This window comes from Sebastes fasciatus, chromosome 18 (assembly GCF_043250625.1).
Source record: "Sebastes fasciatus isolate fSebFas1 chromosome 18, fSebFas1.pri, whole genome shotgun sequence".
Classification (NCBI taxonomy): domain Eukaryota; kingdom Metazoa; phylum Chordata; class Actinopteri; order Perciformes; family Sebastidae; genus Sebastes; species Sebastes fasciatus.
The window spans coordinates 20,749,721-20,776,497 of NC_133812.1; the positions used below are offsets into that span (position 1 = coordinate 20,749,721).

Genomic DNA, 26,777 nt, shown 5'->3' on the forward strand with positions numbered 1-26,777 from the left:
ACAGTGCATTAATAAAGGCCCACTGTGGCCTATAACCTCGTCACAGTACTTAGAAACTTTGGGTTTGTCTTTTGAGTGGTAGTTGAGTTTCAGAGCCGGCCGCTGGCACGCAGTCCTGGATGAAAAAGCAAACAACTTCTGTCTGACAAGCCTGCTCTGTCATGTAAAACTAAAACAGCTCAGCTCCGCGTGAGAGAGAGAGGAACAGAGAGGAGCTTGTGTTCATCCGGCACATCAAGCCTCAGACCACAGAGCTCTTTTAAGAATCAAACCATAAAAAACAGACCTGCTGCCTCAAATACCAGCAGAGTGAGGAGCGAGAGTGTGTGTGTGTGTGTTCTACCTCTTGAGGTTAAGCAGAGCCCAGGGGATGCCGGTGGGCGTTTTGAAGGCTGGCAGCAGCTTTTCACCGAGCTCCACCGCCTTCCTACGGTATACCTGAGAAGGAAAGACAGACAGCATCTCATTAAAAGAGGCTTCTCTCTCACATTTCACATTTTCTTGACCAACCGTTTGAGAAGACGCTGCACCCCACGGAGGGAAAGGAAAACCACTGACTAGAGCACACAATGAGCATTTTAACACAGCAGCAACATTCAGTATCAGACCCATTACTCAAGAAGAGTTTGGTTATTTGACCGTGTAAACGTACCAGATTACTTGAACCTTAACTGAGGGAAGCCGTCGAGTAAAGGACGTCTACACTAGTAAAGTCAAAGCTCACTGAATTCATAGGTCAAATTCTTTAAAATGCTTGATTTATATTGCAAATACTCTGCTTTTATTCGTATGTAAAGCTCCCAGAAGAAAAACAAAGAGGTTTATAGCTTACACCTGTACTGTAGCTCTGTCCTCCCCCTTCCTTCCACTCTTTTTATCCCTTTATTCCCTCTTTCCTGTCTTCTTCCTTCAGTCTTTGTAATCTTTGCCAATATCATTCCCTGAATGCCTCACTGTTGCTTGCAGCTACATGTATGTTTTCCATCTGTACTGTAATTTGAGGAGACTTGAAGGTCACTTGCACGATGTGAAGATGAAATTATAAGATGTCTTATTCCAGTAAGGGTTTAAAACGGTTTAAAACTGAAAATAATAATGTAATGAAGAAGATGCATTTCTGGCACATACACTGGATATTTCGAAAAGGTACAATGTAAACAGTTTGACACCAGTTTAATGCAACAACCAACTAATTTACCAATAAAAATAAACAAGTCTGGAAGGGTTTAAGGCCGGGTATTCCTGCATTATTCCCCTTAAAAATCTTTAGATATACAACTATATATTTATCTTTGCTGTTAAAAAAGAAATCCCTGAATAAATTGACTAAATGAGGATGCTTTAATGATTGTCCGCCTGCTAGAGGTAACAAAACTTAACATTACAAACTTTCCTGAACAAGTCAGCCCTCCATCGAGAAAAAGCTAGACTCCTTTACGTTTGATGTTCTCATTTCTTTGGTATCTTTCAGAATAAGACATCACAGGCTGAGCTGGTAAACACCAGCATGTGTACTTCAGAGTACTGACATCAATTTACACAATTTCGGAGTAGTGCAGTTAATGTTTTTCTACTCCACATGGAACCACCAGTGTGTGCAGAGGCATGGTGTTGCTTTAAATAACTTCATGAATATTCAACTGTACAACTAGAGCAAAAGAGCGAATATACCTGGATGTAGGGCTGGTATAAAAAGTGAATTACTGGTTAATGTGTAACAGGACTTCTGACCTTTAAATCGTGAGATTTTTGCATGTAGATTATTTGTATTTTTTATTGCATGTGTTGTTAGTGGCTCTATTTATAATAACACAAGTAATGCCTGATTGTGGACTCATAATCAGGATTTTTGACCTTTTTCAAACGAGTGTTAATCATGTTATTGGTTTCATTCTGAGATGTTACAATTATGGTGTTTGTGCTGCAATGAAAAAAACACATTTCCCCCCCCTTGAAAAACACAACAATTCAATAATCAGGTACAAGTGCTACTGAATTTGATTTCCTGGTCCAAGCTCATATCTGACCGGACAGCGTTGTGGCAGTTTTAGCTGAGGTGGTGTCTCTTAGGTGTCTGATTTTGTTGGCTGTAAAAGTGAAGTACTCCCATATTTGGCTCCTGGCTCGAGTTTAGTCAAGCAGTTAAGATAAAATGGGATTTGGCCCAAAACGTGATGGACTGTTTGACACCGTTGCCAAGGCTTCAGCAGCTTGACTCGAAGTGCTGCTGCTGCTGCTGTCCACTGACAAGAGCGAGAATGACGTTATGTCTGTTTGGTTTTTCTGTTAACTCCTGAAATCCACATGCACATGGCCTTGTTTTAATCCCTGAACCTTCATGTAGGGTGGACGTTCTCCCCTGGATTTAGTCCATCAGAAATGGCAAAAATAAAACCTGAAATGTTTTGAATTTGGAATAAAAAATGTCAACACTGTCATCAAACAGAAACAGCCTGTCCTCCACAACAGCCGCATAAAATGTAAAGTAAGTACAAACACTGTCAAAGTGTTTTTGTTCAAAGAAGGACATCATCTAGAACCAGTGAATAAAAAATCGGAGGAAACATTGAGCGCTGCAACGTGCAAACCCATAAAACACATCTGAATTCAGAATATAAATGCAGGAAACCAAGCAAAACTTCTCAACAATGTTTTCTGCATTCTCAAAGAACTTTACTTGATTTGATAAATTTGCAAATCAAACACAGCTCTGATCCGACACAGCTGAGAAGGCAGCCCCTATTTAAATGCCTGTTGTAACTACTGTGCAAATACTTAAAGGACCAGTGTGTAGCACTTTAGGGGATCTAGTGGCAGAAATTAGAATATAATATTAATATGTATGTTTTCTTTAGTGTATAATCACCTGAAAACAATAATTGTTGTATTTTCATTACCTTAAGGCCTTTACACACCGGGGGCGTGACGAATAAACGGCACGAAAATGAGAAATACTCGCATGTGAATATTATGTGTCTAGGGCTTTTATTGTGAAAGGTAAGAACAGAAAGAGTGGATCTGGTCTGCGCTGCCTTTGTCAAGGTTGAAAGGAGTAAAGTTTGCAACACCTGCAAATTAATCTATTAAAAAACACCGCCAGTGTGTAACGGCCTTTAGAATGAGCCATGCTCGGCATACGGGAGAAGTTTAAGTTGGTTGCAATCTGCAACCTCACCACTAGATGCCACCAAATCACTGCACCTTTAAAGTTATATATAACCAGAATGCGGTCGCCAGCGTGCAAGCATGCAGCCCTCTCTTTTGTTATCATCCCTCCATTCTTCTTTTCTTTAGTGTAGTAATAACTTTCGTATACACACAGAGGTGGTGCAGTAGCATGATAGTAGCACTATGTCAGCAGGCTGGCAGCTCTGCTCCCAAAGGATCTACCACTCACTCAGCAGGGTGTGAGAGACGGGGGCAAGAGGGGGAGATCTGGGAGGAAGAAAAGCTCGAGAGGCTACTTGTCAAAACAATATGGCAACTCAACAGCTTTTCCTTCAAAAGTTGGGGCAGGGAAAGGTTAATGTGAGCTGGACGAGGAGGAGAGGTAACAGGAATGAGGATACATGTCGGAATGACAGTCTGGGATTAAACCATAGAAATAGAATAGGAGTAGAACGGACACTGAACTGTTTTCTGTAGTCATTAGAGAAGAAGAAAATAAAATGTTGATTGTTGTTTGTTGTTATGGCGACATTACATCACTGGGGCCGTAAAGTGTGATCGCAGCTCACCAGAGACGGATGGCTGGCTAGTTAGCTAGGTAGCTTGTGGTAGCTGGTGAGTCTGTACAAAGTCGACAAACAGCCTCGTCTTCTTTAGTTACTTTGCCATCGGAACCCATCGGCTATCGGTCTGTTGACGGATAAGCGTCTGGGGGGAAGGGGCTATATTTCTGGGGTTCCTGCGTAGCAAGCGGATATCCAAGCCAAGACTTCTTTTCTCCGTGCGCTGCTCATTGTTTACAGTCCGATTAGCAAATTGAGATGCACCACTAGGGATGAGAGACAACAAGTACGACCGGAATGTTTCCCAAGTAGCCAGTTTACAAGCTCATTTTAAACCAATGAAAAGCTAAATCATCATAAGACGATAGCCGCTGGGTTCCCAGATTGCATTTCGGCCAATGCATTCTGCCTCTTTTGCTCTCCACACGGACCCCTTAACCTGCATTCAACCAAAGCCAGCTCGAACTTGATTGGTCAATACTACTCAAACTACAAACCGAAACTAGAGCACTTCTGATAACAAAATCTTGTCCTGTTGCCGACAGATTCTGAATGCATCCAAGATCCATCCATCTCAGATCCGCTCAGGACGGCTTTGCTCGCTAGTATCTTCCATTTTCGTTGCAAACAACACAACATTACTAACTTAGTGTAGTGATAGGTCAACAGGGCATGCAATAGGTCAAGCTGATAGTGAACGTTTAGAGCGCCTTCTGTTGAATCACAAGGCAAACTACTTCAAACAGACTGTTGCACTTATTGACTGTACATTTTGAATTCAAACAGGTGATTATGGTTCGAACATTAACTACGTTCAATTTGAATTTCAAATAAAAAGTGACAGCCCTAACACCTCTCCTTGTAAAATATCACCTTGGAGGTCATGGTTGTTGTGTAGACTTTAATCTCATGAAATGATCAAACATTTAAAAGATGAACATATTGAAACACTCCCTCACAAACACACACTCTGTTTCTAATATCTTCACGTTTCGAAACTAGTATTTATATTGTATTTCAAAAGAACTTACAAGATATGGGATTTTAAAGCCAAGAGTTGTGGTGACACTGTTGACACCAAATTACCCCACTATATTTCCTAAGTATGTGTGTGTGTTTCGTGCTCCACTGTGGGAGCGGTGTCGTAACAAGGCGTCAGATCCTAGTGATTAATGCCTTTAATAATGCCAGAAGCACACTGAGGGGGAAAATAAAAACACTCCCAGGGACGCACAGAAGAATAAATTAAACACACCCTGTGTCCAAGGCCATCAAGCAAACTGCCAACGAGCTTTAATAAGGAGCTGAATTATACAGAAACTGAGAAACACGTACACGCACAGAGCTTGTGGCTAATGTAGTAAAAACGGATGTTAATAATCACATTTCACACCTGTGCACTTCTGACAAAATATCCATCAGGAAAATGAACTACCTTGTGTTTTTAGTTGTGCGTGTGTGTTACTATCAGTATCAGTGAGTCGCTGTTTTGGAGCCACCAGCTGAATGTTTCGACTGCCAAAATGTTCACAGAGAGATAAAGTGTGCATGATTATTGTTTTAATAAGTAATGTGCTACTGAGTAGCTGTCATGTTGTAATCAGGATAGCGGAAGAAGTTTCATAATATGTGAACAGATAAAGAGAAGTGAAAGAAAGAAAAACTGCTGAGTAATGAGGAAATGAATTCGATCACTGGAACACTTTTATATGCAGGATTTAAAGGCGACACATGTTGCTACTGAAAAGATCACTCTCTCCCATTTAAAGTTAGGATTTAGCGGCATCTAGCGGTGTGGTTGCAGATTGCAACCAACTGAGTACCCTCCGCTCACTCCTCCCTTTCCAAGACTGCGGTAACGTGAGCCGACGAGTGCAAAACCGTGGTAACGCCGTTTGCCTCACTCGGAGAACATCCTTACCGTAATAACACTACTTTAGGAAGTCAGACGACGGCTGTTGGTACCACGGTTTTGCAGTCTGCAGCTCACGATATGTGTAATTTGTAATGTAATTTATACTTATTTTAGACAGAAAAAGGGTTAAATAATTGAATATATAACATAATAAACATGACAAAATATTAGTTTTTGGCTTCAGCTTAAAATCATAGAGTTTGCTGTAGGCTTTTAAATGCCAATATCAGCCTCAAATGTGAATGGCTCTACAATATGTAACACAAGGCTTAAAATTAACATCAGTAAACGAGTATTTTAACCTACAAAAAAACTAATGGTGATGATTCAGGTCAGAGAAGAGGCACACGACAGGACAGGTTAAAGCTCCTGAGATGAATAATGAAAAAAGGTAGAAAGAGAAGAATAACATTTGCTTTACTTCCCTTCCTCTAGAAGTTTTGACCATTGTATAGTGTGTATGTATAAGACATCTCAGCCTTTGTGTGGTATTTTAAGATTACTATTTTGGTTTAGGGTTTAGGTTTCAAGACAAAAAACAACAAACAGCAGAAACAATTTTAGCCACTACACCAGATTTGAATGTCTCGGGGTCAAACATCTGTTCCTACACTAACCACTTGTGGAGAGAGCAGGCTTGCTGCGGTAGTCAGTGTTGAGGAGAGAAATAGTCATTACAGTAACAGAATATTGATTCATATTTGATCAGCGCTGCTTAGTTTGACCGTTTGATCGGAGTTCACGAGTGATTGACAGCTGCCTCCGTTGAATGAACAGCCAATAGGAACGCTCTCTCTCTCTGAAATGACCTGTGATTGGCCAAAGTCTCCCGTCACGGGCTAGATTATTTTAAAGCCTGAAAACAGAGCCCTGAGGAGGTGTTGAAAGGTTATTATGGAATTTTTGCCCAATGATGCCAAAAATATACTGCCTACTGCCACTTTAACAGGTTTATTTCTACCTTATTTTGAGCATTAATGTCTAAGTGTAGAATAAGCTGCAGCCCTAACCTGCCCTCCACATGCGTTTTCTCCATAATGCTACTGAGCAGAGTTGACAGGTGTAGGGACACATGTGTGTATAGGCCCCTACGAAGATAAATTACATGGATTAAGGCTTATATTAGGGCTAGTTGTGTATAGAATATGGTTTAGGTTGTGTTTAGAATGAGAAGATGGAAGTTGAAGGTCCCTACAAGGATTTTAACATTTTAAGCATGTGGAAGTGTGTGTGTGTGTGTGTGTGTGTGTGTGTGTGTGTGTGTGTGTGTGTGTGTGTGTGTGTGTGTGTGCGTGTGTGTGTGCGTGTGTGTGTGTGTGTGTTCACGCAATCAAGTTTCCAGGTCTAGAAATGTTGGCAGCGTGTGTGTGTGCATGTTGTGTGTGTGTATGATTATGTGTTGCAGTCTGCAGAGAGTCGCCTGGACAGCTCCCTAACTAAGATGAACGACCCAGCATGCCTTGTGGGACGTGTGGCCCAGAATACAACAGCGTCTGTGGGGACGCATGCCGACACCTCCTCCTCCTCCTCCTCCTCCTCCTCCTCTTCCTCTTCCTCCTCCTGGACCCTGACACACTGCCCTCTCCTCCCTATTCCTCCCCTATGCCCTTCATCAACTCCTCCCTCCTCGTTCCTCCTCATTTCACCGACAACCCGTCTCTCCAGGAGGCCTCCTGAAACTCTTTCATCCTCCTCCTCCTCCTCCTCCTCCTCCTCCTCCTCCTCCTCCTCCTCCTCCTCCTCTTCCTCTTCAATGCTCATTTGTGTTCATCCATCTATGAACTCTTATTTTCTCTTCACCTCATTTTCTATTTCATTCAATTCTTGTCTGCTACTTCCTTAACTGGCACACACAAAATTGGAAAATCTATTTATAAGATGCTTACCCAGTAGTATTTACATACACATGGCCAACTGTTACTTTGTTGAATTTCCCAGGGCTCATTTTGCCTCAGTTTCATCAATTATTTTGCTAACACAGACTCCTGATGACAGATCTGCTTCTTGAATACCCTGCCACACAACATGTACTGCCCCTTTACGCCTCGTTTCCACACAGCTCTGTGTACGAATGCAACCGGAAGTTCATTCATTTCAATGGGACCGTCTTTGATCTCTGATGTGTTTTTGAAATTTCTACTTCCATTATTTTTCGATCTGTAATTTGCCATCAGTACATTGAAACCATTTTTGCGGCAGATTACGGACAGACCTTATGTTTTGTGAACTATTTGGTTAAAAGACGTATGAAGCACTATATGCACACTATGTTACCTAAATATACCGTAGAACTTTTCTCTTAGAAAAACGTTATAGACGTGACTGCATCCTGGCGTTGAACACCAGGGAGCGTGATCTGTATACTGTACGGATTTACGGACACAAAACAAAACTGTGTGGAAACGAGGCGTAATATGGGGTGGCAGCACTACAAGTATTTATCAGGCATTAACTACATATTTATATTGTGGTATGATAACATCATTTATGAGACCAAATGCCGTCTTTTACATACTCATACATAGAAAAATATGCACTCAAGGATGCTTCAAGAAAAGTATCCAAAGATGCTGCCATACTGATATAAAGTTCATATTAATGCCAAGTGCTTTTTTCTTCTACACAGATAAGGAGCATCAAGGTGCACCATGGGTAAGTGCTGTATGTAAATGAAGGAACTTGGCAGGGGGATAAGGCTGCTGTATGACATTAAAAAAACATCTTAAATCATAATTTATACACTTTTAGGTGTCAGTTAGGTGTCAAATGAGTTTCTTTCATTTTCACTCTCTGGTGAGATAAATGCATAGTGATGCTGACTTTATATTCAGTCAGAGCAAAGACGAGCAAAGTGTTTATTATGGTAAATGGTAAATGGACTGCACTTATATAGCACTTTCTACTTTAATAGACAAAGAGCTTTACATTTGGCCTCTCATTCAGCAATTTACGTACTAACTCACACTAGGGCTGCTTCCTCTTAGTGGATTCGTCGACTAATCGATTGATTTGGTCTTAATTGACTAAGATTTCTTTAGTCGATTAGTCCTTATTATTACAATTTTGATCATGTATTTCATTCTATTCTATTTCAAGTATTAAAAAAGGGACCAGACGTTTTATATTTCACTTCATGAATTAATGAATCCATGCAGGCAGAACTGAATGATGAGTGCAGACTAAATGTGGAAGCCGGTGTACGACGTCTCGGTGCCGGCTGAATGAGGACCGTTTGCAGGCTGCTGCCCTGACAGCTGTAGGCTTAGGAAGGCAACACACACACACACACACACACACACACACACACACACACTACACACACACACACCAGCCTGAGGAGGTGACAGCTTTCAGTGGTTAAGAAGCCTGCTGTTGTTTGAATGGTTGCTCTTGTCCTCCTCTCCCCTCTCCGTCAACGTCTCTCTCACTTTCTCTCTCTCTCTCTCCCTCTATCTGGGTTTAATAACTGGCTTCAGGGAGAGAAAACAGAGGACGAAGGGTGGCAGAAAAATAAACACTGGCTTGAGGAGACAAATTTGTAATAATTAAAGCAAAGCATACGGCAAGAGAGGAGAGGAGAGGAAAGAAAATGAGAAGAGAGGCAAGATAAGTAGAGGAGAGGAAAGAAAAGTATAGGAGAAAGCAAGGGAAAGAGGTGAGGAAAAAGAAAGGAAAAGAAAGAAAGAGAGGAGAGGAAAGGAAGGGAAGGGAAGGGAAGGGAAAGAGGGTAGGGAACAGAAATGAAAGAAAAGAGGAAAAGAAAGGAAGGGAAAGAGGTGAGGGAAAAGAAAGGAAAGAAATAGAGGAAAGGAAAGACGGGAGAGAAAAGAAAGGAAAGGAAAGAAAGAGAGAAAAGGAAAGGATGTGAAATAGGGGAGGGAAAGGAAAGGAAAGGAACAGAGGAGAGGAAAGGAAAGGAAGGGAAATGAAGGGAAAGAGGTGAGATAAAAGAAAGGAAAGGAAAGAAAGAGAAGAAAGGAAAGGAGAGGAAGCAGGAGAGGAGAGGGAAGTAAAGGAAAGGAAAGTAAAGAGGGATGAGGAAAGGAACCGAGAGACAGGAGAGGACAAAAAAGGAGAGCAAACGAGAGACAGGAAAGTAAGCGCAGAAAAAGAGAGAAGCGAGGGAAAGAAAGAAGGAAGAGGAAATGAAAGGAGAGGAGAGACTGTCCAACACACTAAAGGTCTATACCGTATATATGAATATTGATTTACATATTGTCTGATATGCAAACGAAAGAAAACCAGAACAAAAGACAGAACGAAGTGCTTCATATAACTCACAGTGGAGTGTTTTCTCAACGCAGTTTGTCCAGCAGAGAAAGCAGAGCTGACATTCACTAAAGTGTGACATGCAAATGTCTCTGAGGTATAAAAACATTTCCCGGCAGAACGCCTCGGGGAGGAATATTTACCGAGGTAACAGATGGCTTTACATGGAAGTCACATACATCTGAATGATATGAAAATACTGGGAGAATTTAACTACGTCTGCAGTTCAGCTGTGTTTTCTGAGGTTTTCTACACCAGCTAAATGATTCCTGGGTAGTGGTGTTAAAAGGCCTCCCAAGAATACATTTTACTGTCCAAAAATAATTAAACTCTGACTCCACCGACTACCACAGAGAGCTGCAGGTGAAGCTGTTTGATTGCTAATGAGACTGGATGAAGAAATTAAGAGAGAGGAGTTCAACTCCTGAGTGGATTCGGTGTTTCGGCAGGGGGTAACCTGTCAGCTGTAATGAAACACAAACACTCCTCTCATTTATGGGGTCTGCTGCTAACAAAGAGACGTGATGAAGAAAGAGGAAGACTACAGAAAGGAAGATAGATGTCTATGGAACTCATAACTAGAAACAATATAGACCTAAAATCAACATAAAACAATAGGACCTTATGCTCAAACTAACTCACAAGTTACTACTACAGCCTATTTCATCTGTAGTTTGGGATTCATCCAATAATCATCATTACTGTCAATGTGTACCTTATTTTTTATTATTTATTTTCTTTTACTTTATTTATTTATTTTTTAATATTCGTTTCTTTTTTTTATATATAATTTTAATTTGTTTTTTGTTCTTTATCTTATTTGCAACATTTGTGCTCTATTTGTATGCTTCTGCACACCTGTTGTTACTCCCAATAAATTATTACGGAAGAAAAAAATAGGTTACTACATCTATTACGCTACTGTATTTTTTAGTAAAACGTATAAATATATACGTAATAATAGACGTTTATAGAGCAGAAAGTCATTTAGTTGAGCGACAGCCACAATATCTGCAGCTGTTTTGATAATCGAGTAAAGGTTGAAGTCAATTATCAATCAAAAATACAAAATATTCCTTGTTTCCAGCTTCTACAATGTGAGAATTTGTGGCTTTTCGCAGTTTTAAATCATTTAAAATGTAATATTTGGGGGTTTTGTGTGGTTGGTCAGACGAAACAAGTAATTTTTAAATCATCACCTTATGCTGTTGGAAATTGTGATTGCTATTTTTTTTTTTACATTTTATAGAGCAAACGATAAATCAAAAAGAAATTCTCACATGATGAATTGAAAATGAAAGTAACCTTTAGTCCTAGTAAAAGAGCTTTTCCTCGCACACATACAGCTAAGCTACTATTACATCTGTTGCTCCTGTTGGCTCTTGATTCATTAGTTCATGTTGTCACTATTACAATTTTGACATTACTAGAGATATTGATTATTATTACCATTCAGAACATTATTTCTAACCAAATCATCAACACACAAAACAAACATGACTGACAATCAAATAATGGGTCAAAGAAAACACTGCACTGCTTCAGCACTTTTGAAGTTGAATGCAGCTCTGTGTGAAACCCCCTCCCTTGCTGCAGTTACTAATCTATTGACCTAATTTCCTTGTGCCAGACATAAAACCTGGAGGTAATATAGCAGCTGACTGGTCTTTACTGGATGATTAGACTTTTGAGCTCCTTATATTCAGGCTCCTACTTTCATATCAGCTCCTGTGTAGCCACTATGTGTAGAATAATTACTATAGAGTAGTATGAATTGCCAGAAAAAAACAGTGAAAATCAGTGCGTTCTTGCTTTTCTCATGTGTATCTTGGTTTGTCAGGAGTTTCTATTTTTCTGGTTAATGAGTGCAATGCAATACAACCACAAACTGCAGCCTGGAAGTGTTCATGTCATTATGTCCACACCCTGCATTTGTCAAGTCACATAAATTCTATCAACTCCACCCTTAGCAAAACACTCTCTCGTCCTTATCCAGGATACAACATGTGCTTATTATTTCATTACATTAAACAAATCTTAACAATGAGAGCTTGATGACAAGCCTCAGGTGCTGTGATGACCATGCCATCCACAGCAGCGATATTTCATTTTGTACGTTCACCGATGAAACCAAATGTTTTTTTGTTAAATTCAATCTTTTCACAGTGTGTTTCTGTTGCTATAATTTCACACATCCTGCATCGACGCTCCTTAAATCCAACAATCCAATATTAAAGTTAAAGTCAATATACATCCACTCGGCTTTCACGGCCCCACAAGGCGGAGAAATGTAGCCCCGTCGAGATAACGTCAATCAAACTGAGATAACGTCAATCCGACTGTGACGACAGGGGTGTCGCAACTTCCCGCTCTCTCCTGGGTTCACCGCTGGGAGCCTTTTCCTGACGCTTGACAAGAGAGGTAGAAACGCTTTCTAAGAAAAAGGGAAATGCTTTATCCTTCATCTCAATATTAGCAATCCTTGCCTCGCTCTTGCGTTTGCATATCAGTGCCCCCACATGTGTATGCACACACATTGAGAATCAACTCCTGATATTATTTCCTCTCCTCTCTGGTGGCACGGTCGGCGCTGACTCGGCACACTTTTGACAGTCAGCTCTTTTGACGGCGCTGCTATGGAAATGAAGAAGACCGGGGAAAGGGAATTTACATAGAAAATTGCCGTCTCGGTAGGAAAGTTACCGGGGAGGAGAGCACATTTAGATGGGCTGAGGGGGATAAAAACTGCAATGTGAGCAACAAGCAAAGTGTCGACTTTAATGCTCTGCTACAATATGAGTCAATTGTGTCAGAATACACATCAATGCAGCTTAATATCAGCTCATCGTACCATGTAGAAAACTACCTTGACAATATGTTTAAAACTGAACACATTCTAAAACTGATGGACCGTGCATGTTCTATAGCAGCACCACAGTTTTATAACTCTATCAGTGCCGGAGTGCAATTAAGCATCCCGTCTGGTGGGAATCCGTTCAGACCGAATATCTCATATCCAGATTGTGTCTCTCGATTGCAATTCACACCTGACATTTAGATGCATCTCAAATGCATCTCAAGTGACCACTTGTGATTGGATTTTTGCTTCCCATGCTCACATTTGATTTTATCTGTGGAGAGGGGGGGGGGGGGAATGCAACTGCTGACAAAATGAAACGTTGGCGCTCCAGCTAAGCAGCTTGAGAGGAGGATTGCGGTTTTAAATTTGCATATTGGATAAAAACTACAATGGAAAAGACTTTTACTCCGCAACGTAAACATGATTTTGTCGTCAACGTAAAGTAAGAAGTAAGAAATAGAGGACCAATTTGTTGATTTGTGGCAACAACAAAAGTGTTTATTTAACATGTCTCCATGACTTCATCCATGTTTGTTTACACCAAAGTCACGTTTGATCGCGAGAGATTTTGCGAGATTTCCGTTTTTTTCCGGCTCTTATTGTACATGAATGAATCTGTTACTGTGTAGTGTGCTGTTTTGGCCAAATTGTTGCTCACCACCCACACTATAGGAACAAAACTGTTAAATTGATCATAACGTGTTATGTGTGGGATCCCTCACATGTTCAAAATCTGTTCAAATTTGAAAAACCTCTTAGTGTGGGTCAGCCTTAAGATCACTGGTATTAACTGACTGTGCTGGAGGTCAGGAGCAACAGTAGCAGAGCTTATAGGCTTGGAAGCAGTTGCCGTGGAAACATAATTACCCGACAATGACAAAATGAAAGCTGACACATGATCGTGATCAAAGAAAAGGGAAACAATGCAAGGTTTTCCTGCTCAGTGCACCTCACTTAACCCACTTAAAACTGTTTGATAATCGGGTGATAGGGGTGAAAACTCCAGAACAAAAACATTAAGTGACAGCACAAACATAATTACCATATTAATGACACACATTTTGTTGACCAACATTGGAATACCCTTGAGTGTGAAACAACTAACAATGAGAAGGCTATTTACAGTCTGTTCATTCACTTCAGCAGCCACATTGGGAGTTATCAGGAAGGGTAGTGGGACAAATATAGCCCTCAGTAAATGAACTGATGCTAACAATGATAAATATTTCAGAAGAATATACTTCCTGAAACAACAGACTAAAAGTAGAAATGAGAAAGAAGACTGAGAATCAGAGTGAATGAGTGTGCTTTAGAGAGAAAGAGAGAGAGAGCAAAGTGAAGTGCCATTCAAGTGTCCCAGTGGAGAGTCGTGTTGTCAGAGAACAAGCCGGAGCTGGAAACCCTGGAAGGCTTTCATCTGAATGGAAAATGTCAAATATTCACTCAAACAGTTCAACAAGGCCAAAGACCATAAAGAGCCCAATCTGACTTCACCTTAACAAAAACCAAAACGCCTGTCACAACACGGCTTCGGCATCGCCTTGTACCATATTTGGTATGTTAAACACACTGGAGGCGGCTTGTGAAGAGCTGCCACGAGAGGATAGGTGACCTGCTTTGACGCAGGTTGAATCAGTTTCGTGACAAATCAGTAACAGACCTAATTTTCCAAAGGCAGGGAATAAATCCAAACTGTTAAACTGGACGATATGGGGTCTAAATGTCAGAGAGACGCTGGCAAATGTCAGTCACGGCAAAGGTCTGTAGCTGAGACCTTCTTGTTAAAGGTCTATGATAAACTGGTGGTTTTATGCCTCCGCCAACCAGTCAAGTTGCAGTTTAAATCCATGTCTGTCTAAAATGTCATAATTTTATCCTTTTAGACATTTGTGAGAAATTGTTATGGCCAAAAATGAGTTTTGTGAGGTCACAGTGACCTTTGATCACCAAAATCTAATCAGATCATCCTTTAGTTGTAGTTGACGTTTGTGTCAAATTTGAAGAAATTTGAAAAGTTTTCCAAAGATATCACGAGAATGGGACGGACGTGAGGGGTTGTGTCTAGAGGGTAACCTGCAAATTGTGAAAACTTGCAAAACTCTCACTAACCTTAACCGACTCGCAATTGTTCCGCAATTTGCGTGCTACTTTCTAGACACGACCGACGTGAGGTCACAGTGACCTTAACCTTTGACTACTAAAATCTACAGTTCATCCTTGAGTCCTTGTGGACGGTTGTGCCAAATTTGAAGAGATTCCCTCAAGGTGTTCTTGAGATATCTCGTTCACTAGAATGGTACGAACAGATGGACGGACAATCCAAAAACGTAATGCCTACGGCCATGACTGTCGCCGGCATGGAGGCATAAAAATAACTCTCTCAAGTCTATTACGTGGTGACAAAGCAACGCACTTTATTTTTTGGAATGAGGTCGATTTTCTGAGCTTTCGCACCGCAAATAAAGGCATCAACCAATCACGTTGCACGGAACGGGTTGAGTTACGCCTATATTTATGAAACAACAACACAGAGGCTCAGTAGTCCCAACCAAGACGACAAACTTTAACACTCCTTTCAACCTTCACAAAGGCAGCACAGACCAGATCCACTCCTTCTGTTCTTACCTTTCACAATAAAAGCCCTAGACATATAATATTCACAGGCGAGTATTGAGTATTTACATGTCGGTGTGTAAAGGCCTTAAGGGCGGCCCTAATTGACAGTTTCATTGATGAAAGGATGGATGTGTTTGGGTCATCTGTGCCCTGGCTTTTCCAAACTATTTAAAAAAAAAAAGTTGTTATGTGTGTTTTAATGTCCCATGTGTATCCACTAAAATAGTCTACAAAATAAAAGATCTGGTTTGGTGTGTACTAGAAAGAAGGTATCACTGAGTGAGTTTTGCCTTTCTTGTAGGGAACCCAAATATCTTCAAAACATGTGCCAACAAAAAAACACTAGCGGGTTTATAGAGGAGCATCTTACAAGTGACAGATTGAGTCTACAGAGAACACTTTTTGTTTAGCCGCAGACGGCGGGTAAATTTAGACAAAAGGCAACAAAATCAATATGGCTTAAAGAATTTAATGTCTCTTCCTTCCGGCTGTTTTTGAAAACACAACAGCTCTTAGGAATTTACTTTCAATTGTCAACATAAGCGTATCTAGCCAAAAGGATATAGTCTCTGTGTGTGTAGTAACTGAAAGAGACTTTGTCACTACTATAAGTCTACAAATGTTTTATTTGAACAAACACAGAAGACTTTGTTTGTGTTCTGTGTGAAACCAAAAGTCAACGTTCACTTATTTTAATTACGTCCGTCGCTTAAATAGCGTAACAAACCATGATGTATTTTACTAAACCTAAGTAGATTCGTTGCCTTTTTTGTTTTGTTTTCTTTGAATTTACAACATTAATCACGTGTTTAAAATTACATACCGTATTCTGGGAGAAAATACTTTAAAAAATAAATAAATATATAGACAACTTTTACATCAGGTCACTTGTTACCTGTTAGCATCCACAATAATTGATGCAGAGGAGCATTCAAGTTTTTCATTGAATAAATAAATCCCATTAACAGACCGGACGGCTGACAATCAAGAGATAATCAAGCAGGTAAGTTTGGTTTAAAAAAACAATGAAGTATTGTTGTGTGAAAAAAACAAAACAGAGGATCTGTTAGGAAGTCAGACAGACAAGCTGAGTGGAGAACAAAGACCTTTAAGGCGGTGTGTAGCACAAGTGTTAAACAAAGCTACCTGTCAAACTGCTGTCTGCACGTAAGGAAAAAAAAAAACTCCTCAGATCTCCACAGCTAGACGGCACGCACTCTCTGAGACACACACTAACTTTACCTCCTCTTTCAAAGCCAGGTTAGACATGATAGAAAGACAGGCCTGCTGTATTAGCCCTTAAAAGCACCAGTATAACATCAAAAAGACATCAGAGGGGACTGCAGATACACAGATGTACAGATATATATATATATATATATATATATATACGCACACACACACACAGGCCTGATAACAAAGCCTGGGAGATAGCTGATGTAATTGGACTGTAAGTTCCATAGAGCAGTGAGTTGCCTGGCGAGGAGTTGGGAGGCACACAGCCGGCGCTGGGCATTAATATTGAGCAGAGAGCCGCGGGGCACGGCGCACTTTCACCCAATGAAAATTGGACTCTTTTTGTCTCCCAGCACAGATAAGACAATAAGGACACAGTCGGGTTGGAGCCAAAGCCGACGTGAAGAGCCCTGCGTCTGAAGCAACAACTGAGGTCAGAGAGAGGGACATGCTCTGCGGAATCCATTAAAACATGAGTTTGTTTTTTAACCGCTGCGTAATGTGCTTCATGGAACTAAAGAAAATTGTTCAATAGTGATGTAGTTAAATGAAAAAAAACATCCATTTTCTTTAATGTTCTGAAAAGACAGAGAGCCTTTCCTATTTCCCCGTTTGTACATCAGTGATTCCTTTCCTCGTCTCCTCTCCTCATGTCTTAGCGTAGCGAAAAGCCGTCGGTGCGCTGCGCAAACCATTGGATATAATGGGTTTCAGAGAGCAGTGGTGCCGTTACTGCGTTCTGTGTGAAAGGCCCATTAGTCCCGCCCACGGGAGATGCGAGTGGAGGAGGGCGAGGAAGAGACGCGAGGAGAGAGAAGTCGGGGAAACAGGCATTTACTAAAAATGAGACATCCTCGCCTAAGTGCCGTCATTTTACAGCGACGTCAGTTAAATATGACATGCTCTTAATGTTGCCCTTAATTGAATATCGATATTTTTCAAGGTGTTGTACCAAAGTTAGAAATTCCAGTATCGTGACAACACTATTAGGAATTGGGACGTCCTTCGAAATGAAGCGCTGATATCAATTTCCAGGTCACAAGCCGGAGGAGCGAGGAGATGAGGAGCCACAAAATTGAGAAATGAGAAGAGCCCCAAAACTACTTATTATGCATTAATTCAATTCAATTTATTTCAAATTGCAACAGAAGTTATCTCAATCTATATCTCAATTTTCATATAGAGCAGGTCTAGACCGTATAATTTAGAGACCCAACAAGAGATTCCCCATGAGCAAGCATTGGTGTGACATTGGCAAGAAAAAACTGGTAGTCCATCTTATAATAATTTCTCCATCCTGTCTGTGACTCTGAACCTCAAACCCAGTCTTTCCTAATGAAGACATACATCCTTCGTTTGTATTAACACACATTTGGAGCTCTGATGAGTATTTACGGCAACAGGACGGTGAATGTGGGATTGAGTGACATTAACTACAGAGCCCATAGGTTCATGGTAATGAAGGAACATGTCACCCAGTGTAAGGCTGTGGCTCATTGGTGTGTTTTTAACAATTTTTGGATGATAATGGAGCTCTATGGCATACGGAGATGAGATATAACAAACTTTGGCTACACAGGCAACACTTTGTTAGCAGAAGCAATTGTTGGTTTTAGTCTCTCTGTTGGATTTGTTGACGAATACCAGCAGATCTATCTTGCTACGCTGGGCTGACTGTCCTTAGTTCTACTCAGAGATGCAGCCTAATGCGTGAGCCTGCAGCCCTCCAGCCTGGCCCTAGGAAACTCTTGGTCTTTTCATGCCGCTGAGCAGAGCAAAGACCAGCTACGTTCGAATGTCACATTTACAGCACGCTTGCCGGAGCTGTAATTAAAAAAACGGAGTACACTACGCTGACATTACATACTTGGTATTTCACAGCCTGTGCCGGGGAAAAGTGACACTGTTTGGGTCAATAGCTTTTTAATCAGAGCTTCAGCTGGAACTGTTTCAAAGTGAGCGCAAAAGCCTTGAGGCAGACCTAAAATAGTCGGCCCGCGCTCTGGAAATGTAAGTTTGTTAATTACATCGGTTTCAAATGGTCATTTAGCGGGCTTCAGCGCACTACTGGAGCCACCTTCTTATTTGAAAACTCACTAAACTATAACTACAGTAACCACTGACGCAGTAATGATCAATTCTACTATAAATCCTGTATGTAATTAATCTGCATCAGAGGTGGACAAAACTCACTGAATTGGAAAAAAGATTTTCAGGACAAAATTAAACAAATAAGCTCTAAACTTAACAAAAAAAAGCCAACAGTTCCTTATGTGTTCAACAGAAACAAAGGAAAGATGTCAGGAAGAGAAAATACGAAACAAAACGGCGTAAAATAAGACTCAAAATGACACGAGAATGAATGACAGGCGAACAAGTTAGAGATACGAGCGGAGAGAGAGAGCCGAACAAAAGGCATGTCAGAGTCAACTGCTAATCTGTGATTAGATAGCGCCACGGTTTGATAATACTCAAATGTGAGAGCAAAGGGAGAGACTCTTGTTCTGCTTCCTCTGTCACTCAAAGATGCATGCATGTGTGTGTGTGTGTGTGTGTGTGTGTGTGAGAGTGTGTATTAACAAGGCAAATAGCTTATTTGCCTTATCTTCCGTTCAGGGGGAAGAGATAAGGTCCAATGAGAGCGGGTCTCTGAAGCAGCCTGATTCCCTTCAGGCCGGCTGACAGGAATAAGAAACAAAGCCAAACACGTGAACTCTGGGGACATTTCAGTGTTTCTAACAATAACCTGCTGCGGATCTGTCAGTCACTGACCCCAGGGACACAGCGGCCTACATGCTGGACATACAGGTTCAATAATATTATACACAGGGTCCCAAGATACTCCAGAAATGACGATTTCACATTAGCATACATCTACGGAGAAATAATACTGAGAGCATTGATTGTCAGTATTTTTCAAATGACTATCTCTCCAATATTTGTCTTAAAAAATGTAAAAACAACAAAACAAATATAGCCAAATTTAATAAAAGAAAGAAAAAATGTAATCACAGGATTGGCTATAGTTAATCACGATTAATTGCCAATTAAGTGCACATTTTTTATCTGTTCGAAATGTACCTTAAAGGGAGATTTGTCAAGTATTTAATACTCTTATCAACATGGGAGTGGGAAAATATGCTGCTTTTATGCAAATGTATGTATATATTTATTATTGGAGATCAATTAACAACACAAAACAATGACAAATATTGTCCAGAAACCCTCACAGGTACTGCATTTAACATAAAAAACATGCTCAAATCATAACATGACAAGACTACCGCCGCCTGCTGGTAGGGAGAGTTATTTCATCTCACGCAGTCGCAAAACGTACGGGCTAACTGGCCATCGGCTGTAGTCTTTGCGGTGCATTCAAGTACAACTTGTTGGCAAAGACAAAGGCGACGTGAGGCGACTTAAAGGTCGGCCTTCATCGCCGCTAGTTCTGTAATGTCGGCTTGGTGTGTTTGGGCCTTAACATCCCTCTTTCACCCTCACGGAGAAGAGTTAATACTGTTACTACTGGTAATAAACGTCACCTGTCGATGCTCGCACATTTCCTGTTTAATTCCTGACAAAACAACAAAATGCCTACATGTTAGATTTTAAATAAACTGAGATGAGAGTTACGGCCGTACAGCTGCTCTTCTCCAGATTTCTAGCTTCAATCCTGCAGCAAGTTTCCCTCTTTCAGGTAATAACAATTCAGACATGTTTTTCTTCCTCTCAAAGAAAGATGTTCAGCTACAGATGGTGTTATGATAGCAGGTGTCAATACAGCCCGTGTGTTTGTTCTCCACTGCAGCCCGGGAGGAGGAGGTCGCACAGGAGTTTCTGTGCTGGACTTGTAAGCAAATCCTCCCATTTGGCTGCTCTGCTCACAGCAGCACTTCTTCCCTTTTGATGATGTTTTTTTTTGGAAGAGGTTCAAATGTTACACAGCATGAATGACTTACATATACCACTATGGGCCTCCTGCTCTGTGTGTGTGTGTGTGTACATATATATAAAGATACGGGATAAAAGGGGAGTGAGGGGGAAATAAAGCAGAGAGTGCTGTAGCAATTACACAGTGTGTCAAAGCACGGCGGGACGAAAGGCTCCTCTTCTGACCGAGTGTGTGTATAGTAGCTACTTATGAGGCTACAAAGTCGGGCCTCACAGTTGCCTGAATCACATGCATGCTTGCAGGCACACACACACACACACACACACACACACACACACACGCACACACACACAATCAGTGCTGGCAAAGGCTTTGGTAGGAAGGAAGACTCAACCCATGTGTGACCCTGTTGACCAAACCAATTTTCCCCTTGTCAGGCGGTCTACTGCTGTGAGCGGCTGTGTGTTTCTGAGACAGAATGAGTGTGTACTAATAATGGACTGAGGGAACAATGCAACAGACTGGTCCAAAGGGAATATAACACAGGATCCTAGACTAACCCAGAATGAAAGGTGTGTGTGTGTTTGCATTTATAACACAACGTGGATTATTACAGGCCCATTTGCTGTCTGCTCACTATGTTAATCCCATTACATCAGACTGTTAAAATGAACAGAGGCTGTAGCCTGTGGGCACTGATATAGACAATGAGATTAGGGTGCAACATGAGGTTCATAGTTAAGTTTAAAAACTGCATTTACTGCATGTCGTACTGTAACTACAGACATTTTATAGGTGGGTGAATATATGCTCACTAAAATCGAACTATATGCTCATGATTATTTAGCACCACTCGTTAGTTAATCCAGTATATTTCTGTGAACAAAACATTGTGATAAATCCTTCAAGGTATCTGTTTGAAAAGCTAAATTTGAGATATTAAAGAATACTTCCATCTGTAACTGAATAGAGGACAACTTTACAAATCAAAATAAAAGGAACAAAGCAAAGAGAGAACATACTGCATCCAACTGAAAGCTCTCCCAACTACAAAGAGACTGAATAAGGAAATGAATTGTTAATGGACTGTGTAAAAAGCAAGTGGAAGCCATATGACGCTACTAACCTTGTCCTGAACTCAGATTCCTCTGAGTCACATATAACAAAGCGAACATTCTGTACATTTCTTACACGGTGGAAAAAAAGACATTGGTGTCTGAAAAACGTTTAAAAATGAGGTCAACGTCACCGTCAGAGGAGCAATTACACCTGACTCAAAAGCTGTTACAGTAGGAACAGAAAGTGCTAACACAGTTATCCTCAACACTCACTATCTGTCGCAAATATTTCATTAATATCATGTAGGTTGTGTTCAGTCTTAAACTGAAGTTATATTTTCCGTGTTCACAAGTGTGCAATGGTCTGAATGGTGCAAATTTCATCATCAGAGGGTGTACCCGTAGGTTGTGTGCAGATGTCCGTGTACCGCCAATTTGCTGTGACCGTGCAGACTTGTCCGAAAAGGCCACTACTCTAAAAGTGGTTGTGTAGCGAGGTACTGCACATGTACGGAACGCGTCCTCAAAGCGGACAGTATAAACAGAGTTATTGCACGTCCGTGGTGCCCGGAGTGTACGTGTCTGTTTAGGAGTATAACCGAGGCTTTAGTATTCAGCCGATGAGGGATCCTGAGGCAATGTGTGAACGTGTGCATGTGAGCGAGTGTTTGAGATAAAGATAAAGCTAACTTTAAGGTGCCTTCGAGGTTAGGGGTTTAGTGCAGTGCAGGGGAGCGCTGTAATCTTGGTTAGTAAACAGCACAGACTCATGTTGCAGGCTCAGCGTCTCCTTTCCTCATCTCAGTGTACGCAGGCGTACCTCAAAGTCACTTCGCAGACCCTCTCCCCTGAAACGGCAGGTTTGGTGTTTTATGCATGTTTATAGTCTTAAGAGCATAAAAAAACGCACAAAACAAATAACCGAATGCCAAAATTGAAAACCTAAAACCTACCCAACGTACGAATAACCGAATAGTCTAATAATCGGGATCAGCCTGAATATCGATTGCCTCCACACGGCTCTCATCTAGCAGCAACATCACTTTTTCTTGCTCTACATCACTCATTTGTTACATCATGTTATCCTTTAATTGTTTCATCCAGTCCGGTTCATTACAACTTGATTGTCACGTCTTTGAGTGTATTTCCTATAACTTTAATTACCGGTTTATTAATCTTAACATACATTATTTTAATGGCCTTAACATGAAATATGAAAAGCCAGAAGTATGTGAGAGTGACATTAAACATACACATGTTCACCCAGTGAAATGTCTCTCGCTCCATTTAATAGCCGTTCCCTTTTACAGCCTTGTGTGATCAGTGATCCAATCAATTATTTTATATCTGCGTGACCTTTACAATATCAAACGTGTGTGTGTGTGAGTGTGTGTGTGTGTGTGTGTGTGTGTCACTGGACCGAGTTTCCTATCTAAAGTGGTTTTGGTCAGTCAGCCTCAAAAGGAAATACAACCTCGTGGCATCCCTGCATGTCAATTTCATCTTTTACGTAAGTCTGCGAGTGTGTGACTTGCGTTTAATCCAACAGCCTATTTATTATCTAATTCATTTCAGCAAATAAGAGTCAATGATATTGTTATTTGACAACGCGCTGCTTAATTTACATTGCTAAATGCATCAAATTCAATAGCTTTAACAAGATGGTTTATATTGAATCTTTACCCAAATTCACAGTTAAGCTCTCCATATTTCCGTACAAAACCCCCCATCTGTCTCTGGCTTTGACAGCCACTTTTTTTTTCTATCATTCATATTTTATTGGACTTTAGTCGTGTTACAACAGAAAGACAGAATAAACCCTGACAGGGACTTGTTCATTGTGGCCTCTGCAGACTGACTTTGCCCTGGATGCAGGGATACAGAGCTCTATTTTAGACAGGATTTCCCCTTTGAAGCTACTGTGATGGGAGCTTTGTACTCTTAGAGGCACTACAAAGACCAGCCTTTGTTTATACCAATTATAACAGAGACACAGGCCACCTTTCACTCCTTTAATCAAAGCAGATGAATTTTTGATACTCATCACTTCATGGTAGTTATAGTGCAGACATTTCTGCCATGGAAAACACAATGTTGGGAGGGTGGTGTTGAATCAATTGGTCATTTTATCAAGTTTGGATCCACAGAAAATGAATCCACAACAAGTTTGATGACTAATTTATCAGTTTAGTCATTTGTCAAGCAAAACCACCAAACATTTGCTGCTCTCAAATATGAGGATCTTTTGTTTTCCACTACTTTACATCATTATAAATTTAGTATCTTTGGGTTGTCTGACTGTTGCTCAAACAAAACCAACAATTAAATTATAAATATAACAAAAAAATCTTATTGGAGTCGACCTAAAATTAAAAGTTTGTTTGAAATTATATTAAAGCGTCCCAAACATAGACTGTAAGAATTGGACGTAGTCACCGAGACGTCACCCATCGGTTTGTAGACTACAGTTTTGAAGCCTTGAGTTTGGGTTTCTGGCCGTCTCCATATCGTTTTTTTGGAACCAGAAATGACACGAGAGGATGGAGCTGAATAACACATTTTAGGCGATAAGTTTCATGAACTGAAAACACACCGTGAAAGGGTTAAAGTTGTAAGACGAAAACACAGACAACTCCCAGACTGGACAACGCCGTGGTAGTGACCTGTCAATCACAAGGTAGCCAGGCCCTAAAGCATCCCCTGCTTTATGGTCTATGTGACTCTAAATGGGACCATAATTTACTAAATGAACATCATGCTGTATTGAAGAAGACTTGAAACTAGCGATCGAGACCATAAACTCATGTTTACAATGTTTACTGAGGTAATAAATCAAGTGAGAAGTAGGCTCATTTTCTCACAGACTTCTATACAATCAGACTTCTTCATGCAATCAGAGGAGTCGCCGCCTGCTGGCTATTAGAAATAATGCAAGTTTAAGGTACTTCCACATTGGCTTCACTTTTCAGACTCGGAGGTTGCCCTCGGGTCCCAAGGTAGGCGTGTAGGGAAACCTCCCAGCATGCACCGGGACAACAGACTCAGGAACATGCAGTAAGTTATATTTTACGTGTGTTCCTCCCTTGTTATTGCTGTAACATTGTGTTCTGCAAAGTTCCTACCTTTTTTAGTTAAATCACAAACTATTCAGCATATCAGCAATAACCCATGAGAGAAAAATTCGAGAAAAAAAGAATGAATGAGTCGACTTTCATGTATTGAGGTGTAACGGACGGCGTGACCGTGTGCATCATATTGGTCAGAACCCTTATTTCCTCTTCTCTGTCCTCAATCCTCCTCCCTCCATCTGCAGCCCTGCTCCCTCTCCTCAGAACAGATTAGACCAGTCTAAAAAGAGATTAAGATAGATATCCAGAAAATTCATTCTCTACGGTTGGTAAATAACCTTTACTCGGACGTGTGTGTGTGTGGATATGTAAGGCGCTTTACTTGGGCACAGCAGGACGATAGCAGAGATGGCCAAAAGGGGAAAAGGGATGGGGGTGGTTGTTTTTCTCTTTTTGTCCCTCCAGCAAAGCCAATTTTCTCACTGAGTGAATGGGATTTCCTGAGGATAGAAGATAGAAGCTTTCTGTCGGCTCCGCCCAACACACTGCAACACCGTGTGTGTGTTTGTGTGCGTACTGTATGGATCAGCTTTCAGTGGTCAGTAGTGCAGGTTGTTGTGCTGACCTGCGCAGCGAGGGGGTCAGGGATGAGATTACATTGTGGGCGGCTTTGTGTCAATGAGCTTTCCCCCCCGTCTATGAGAGAGTCTGTATCAGCGCCAGGTATTGATAGAAAGTGTTTAAATAGCTTAATATAGATGGATCCATCCATCGGTATTAAATCCATCCAAAGATGATATTATGCAGGACATATTCAATATGCTATTGAGAGCGAGGGCCAGGTTGTTCATACAACGTGATGTCACCACATTGGAAATCAAATGTTTATAGTTGTTCTAAACGGCCACACTGGGAAGCTGACTGTCCTGTATTCTTTAATATGGGGATAACAGTGCACATTTTCAGTCTCTCCTGGATTTATAGTGTCATACTCTGTTGTACACACAAACAGATAGTTGTGTTACGAATTAACAAAAGAGCGTTGGCTAGGGAGAGATGTTCAAACGCTGGCTGCTTTCTCACCTCCTCACAGCTTGCTAATCGCGGCGCAAAGTGGGTGTGACGTTGGATAGTTGTTTCCGGAAAGTTACATCATATTCATCTAAATGCTGTATAGTGCAATCACACCTACAGCTTGTTAACACTTCACTGTCAACCTTTCACGTCAGAGATTTCTCAATATGCTATAAAAAACCTTGTAGAAAACCTTGGGCCCGTTTTCTGTAGATCTTTTGAATTACATTCTCACTCCTACACTCGCATTTCTTAAGACATCTCAGAGTGATGCCTTCTGGGTTTTCACCTCATTGTTCTTACAAAAGGTAAAAATTGAAGCAAAGGAGGTAAACCGCCTACAGATCCATCTATCTACTAAAAGGCATTGACACACCAAGCTGGCATCAAAGAAGTAGCGTCGACGAAGGCCACTAGTTCAGTCGCCTCACATCGCCTTTCTCTTGGCCAAAAAGTTGCACTCAAACACACCACAAAAACTAGGAAGACATACGCTTACCGACCGTCGGCTTGGTGTGTCAGGGCCTTAAGTCCCTTTGAGGTTCTTTTCAGGAACATGGAGGGACCGGAGTCTACAAGTACAGACACACTCTTGACAGGTCACCAGTACATTCAAAGCTCTTATGAATCCTCAATTCACCTGAATTGCATGTTCAACGACTCTGTGAGGAAGCAAAACATCCAAAGGGAATCCACAAGAACATGCACAGTACTTGAATTTTTAATAAACTGAATCAAGCGTGCTCAGTGGCCACGAATTGTTATATATAGAGAGACATAGATAAAAAGCTATTACGAAAGTAGCATTTTTTTTTTAGGGTTACATAAAAACCTATATATCCACACTACCCTATTTGTGAACAAGAAACTCAAGTCTATCTAAAGTAATCTACAGTGCTGTGTCTGCATGTATTTTTAGCATAAAAGGTCCCAATGGAAATCAAACCCTAACCCTGTCTGTGCCTCGCTCTATCCCACTGAGATACAAAAGTAACACGCTAAAGAATAAATGAAATAAGCAGTAATGTGTCAAGATATTCATCCAGCTTTCTATCCTT

General features: G+C 40.9%; 1 protein-coding gene across 1 annotated transcript in view; it reads right to left on the bottom strand.

Annotated features, from left to right (window-relative positions):
- Positions 1-26,777, bottom strand: part of man1a1 (mannosidase, alpha, class 1A, member 1) — a 152,980-nt gene that overhangs the window by 39,297 nt on the left and 86,906 nt on the right. Inside the window, exon 5 of the mRNA XM_074614732.1 lies at positions 344-438. Within this exon, the coding sequence (XP_074470833.1) occupies positions 344-438 (95 nt within the window). The remainder of the gene's footprint in view (positions 1-343; positions 439-26,777) is intronic.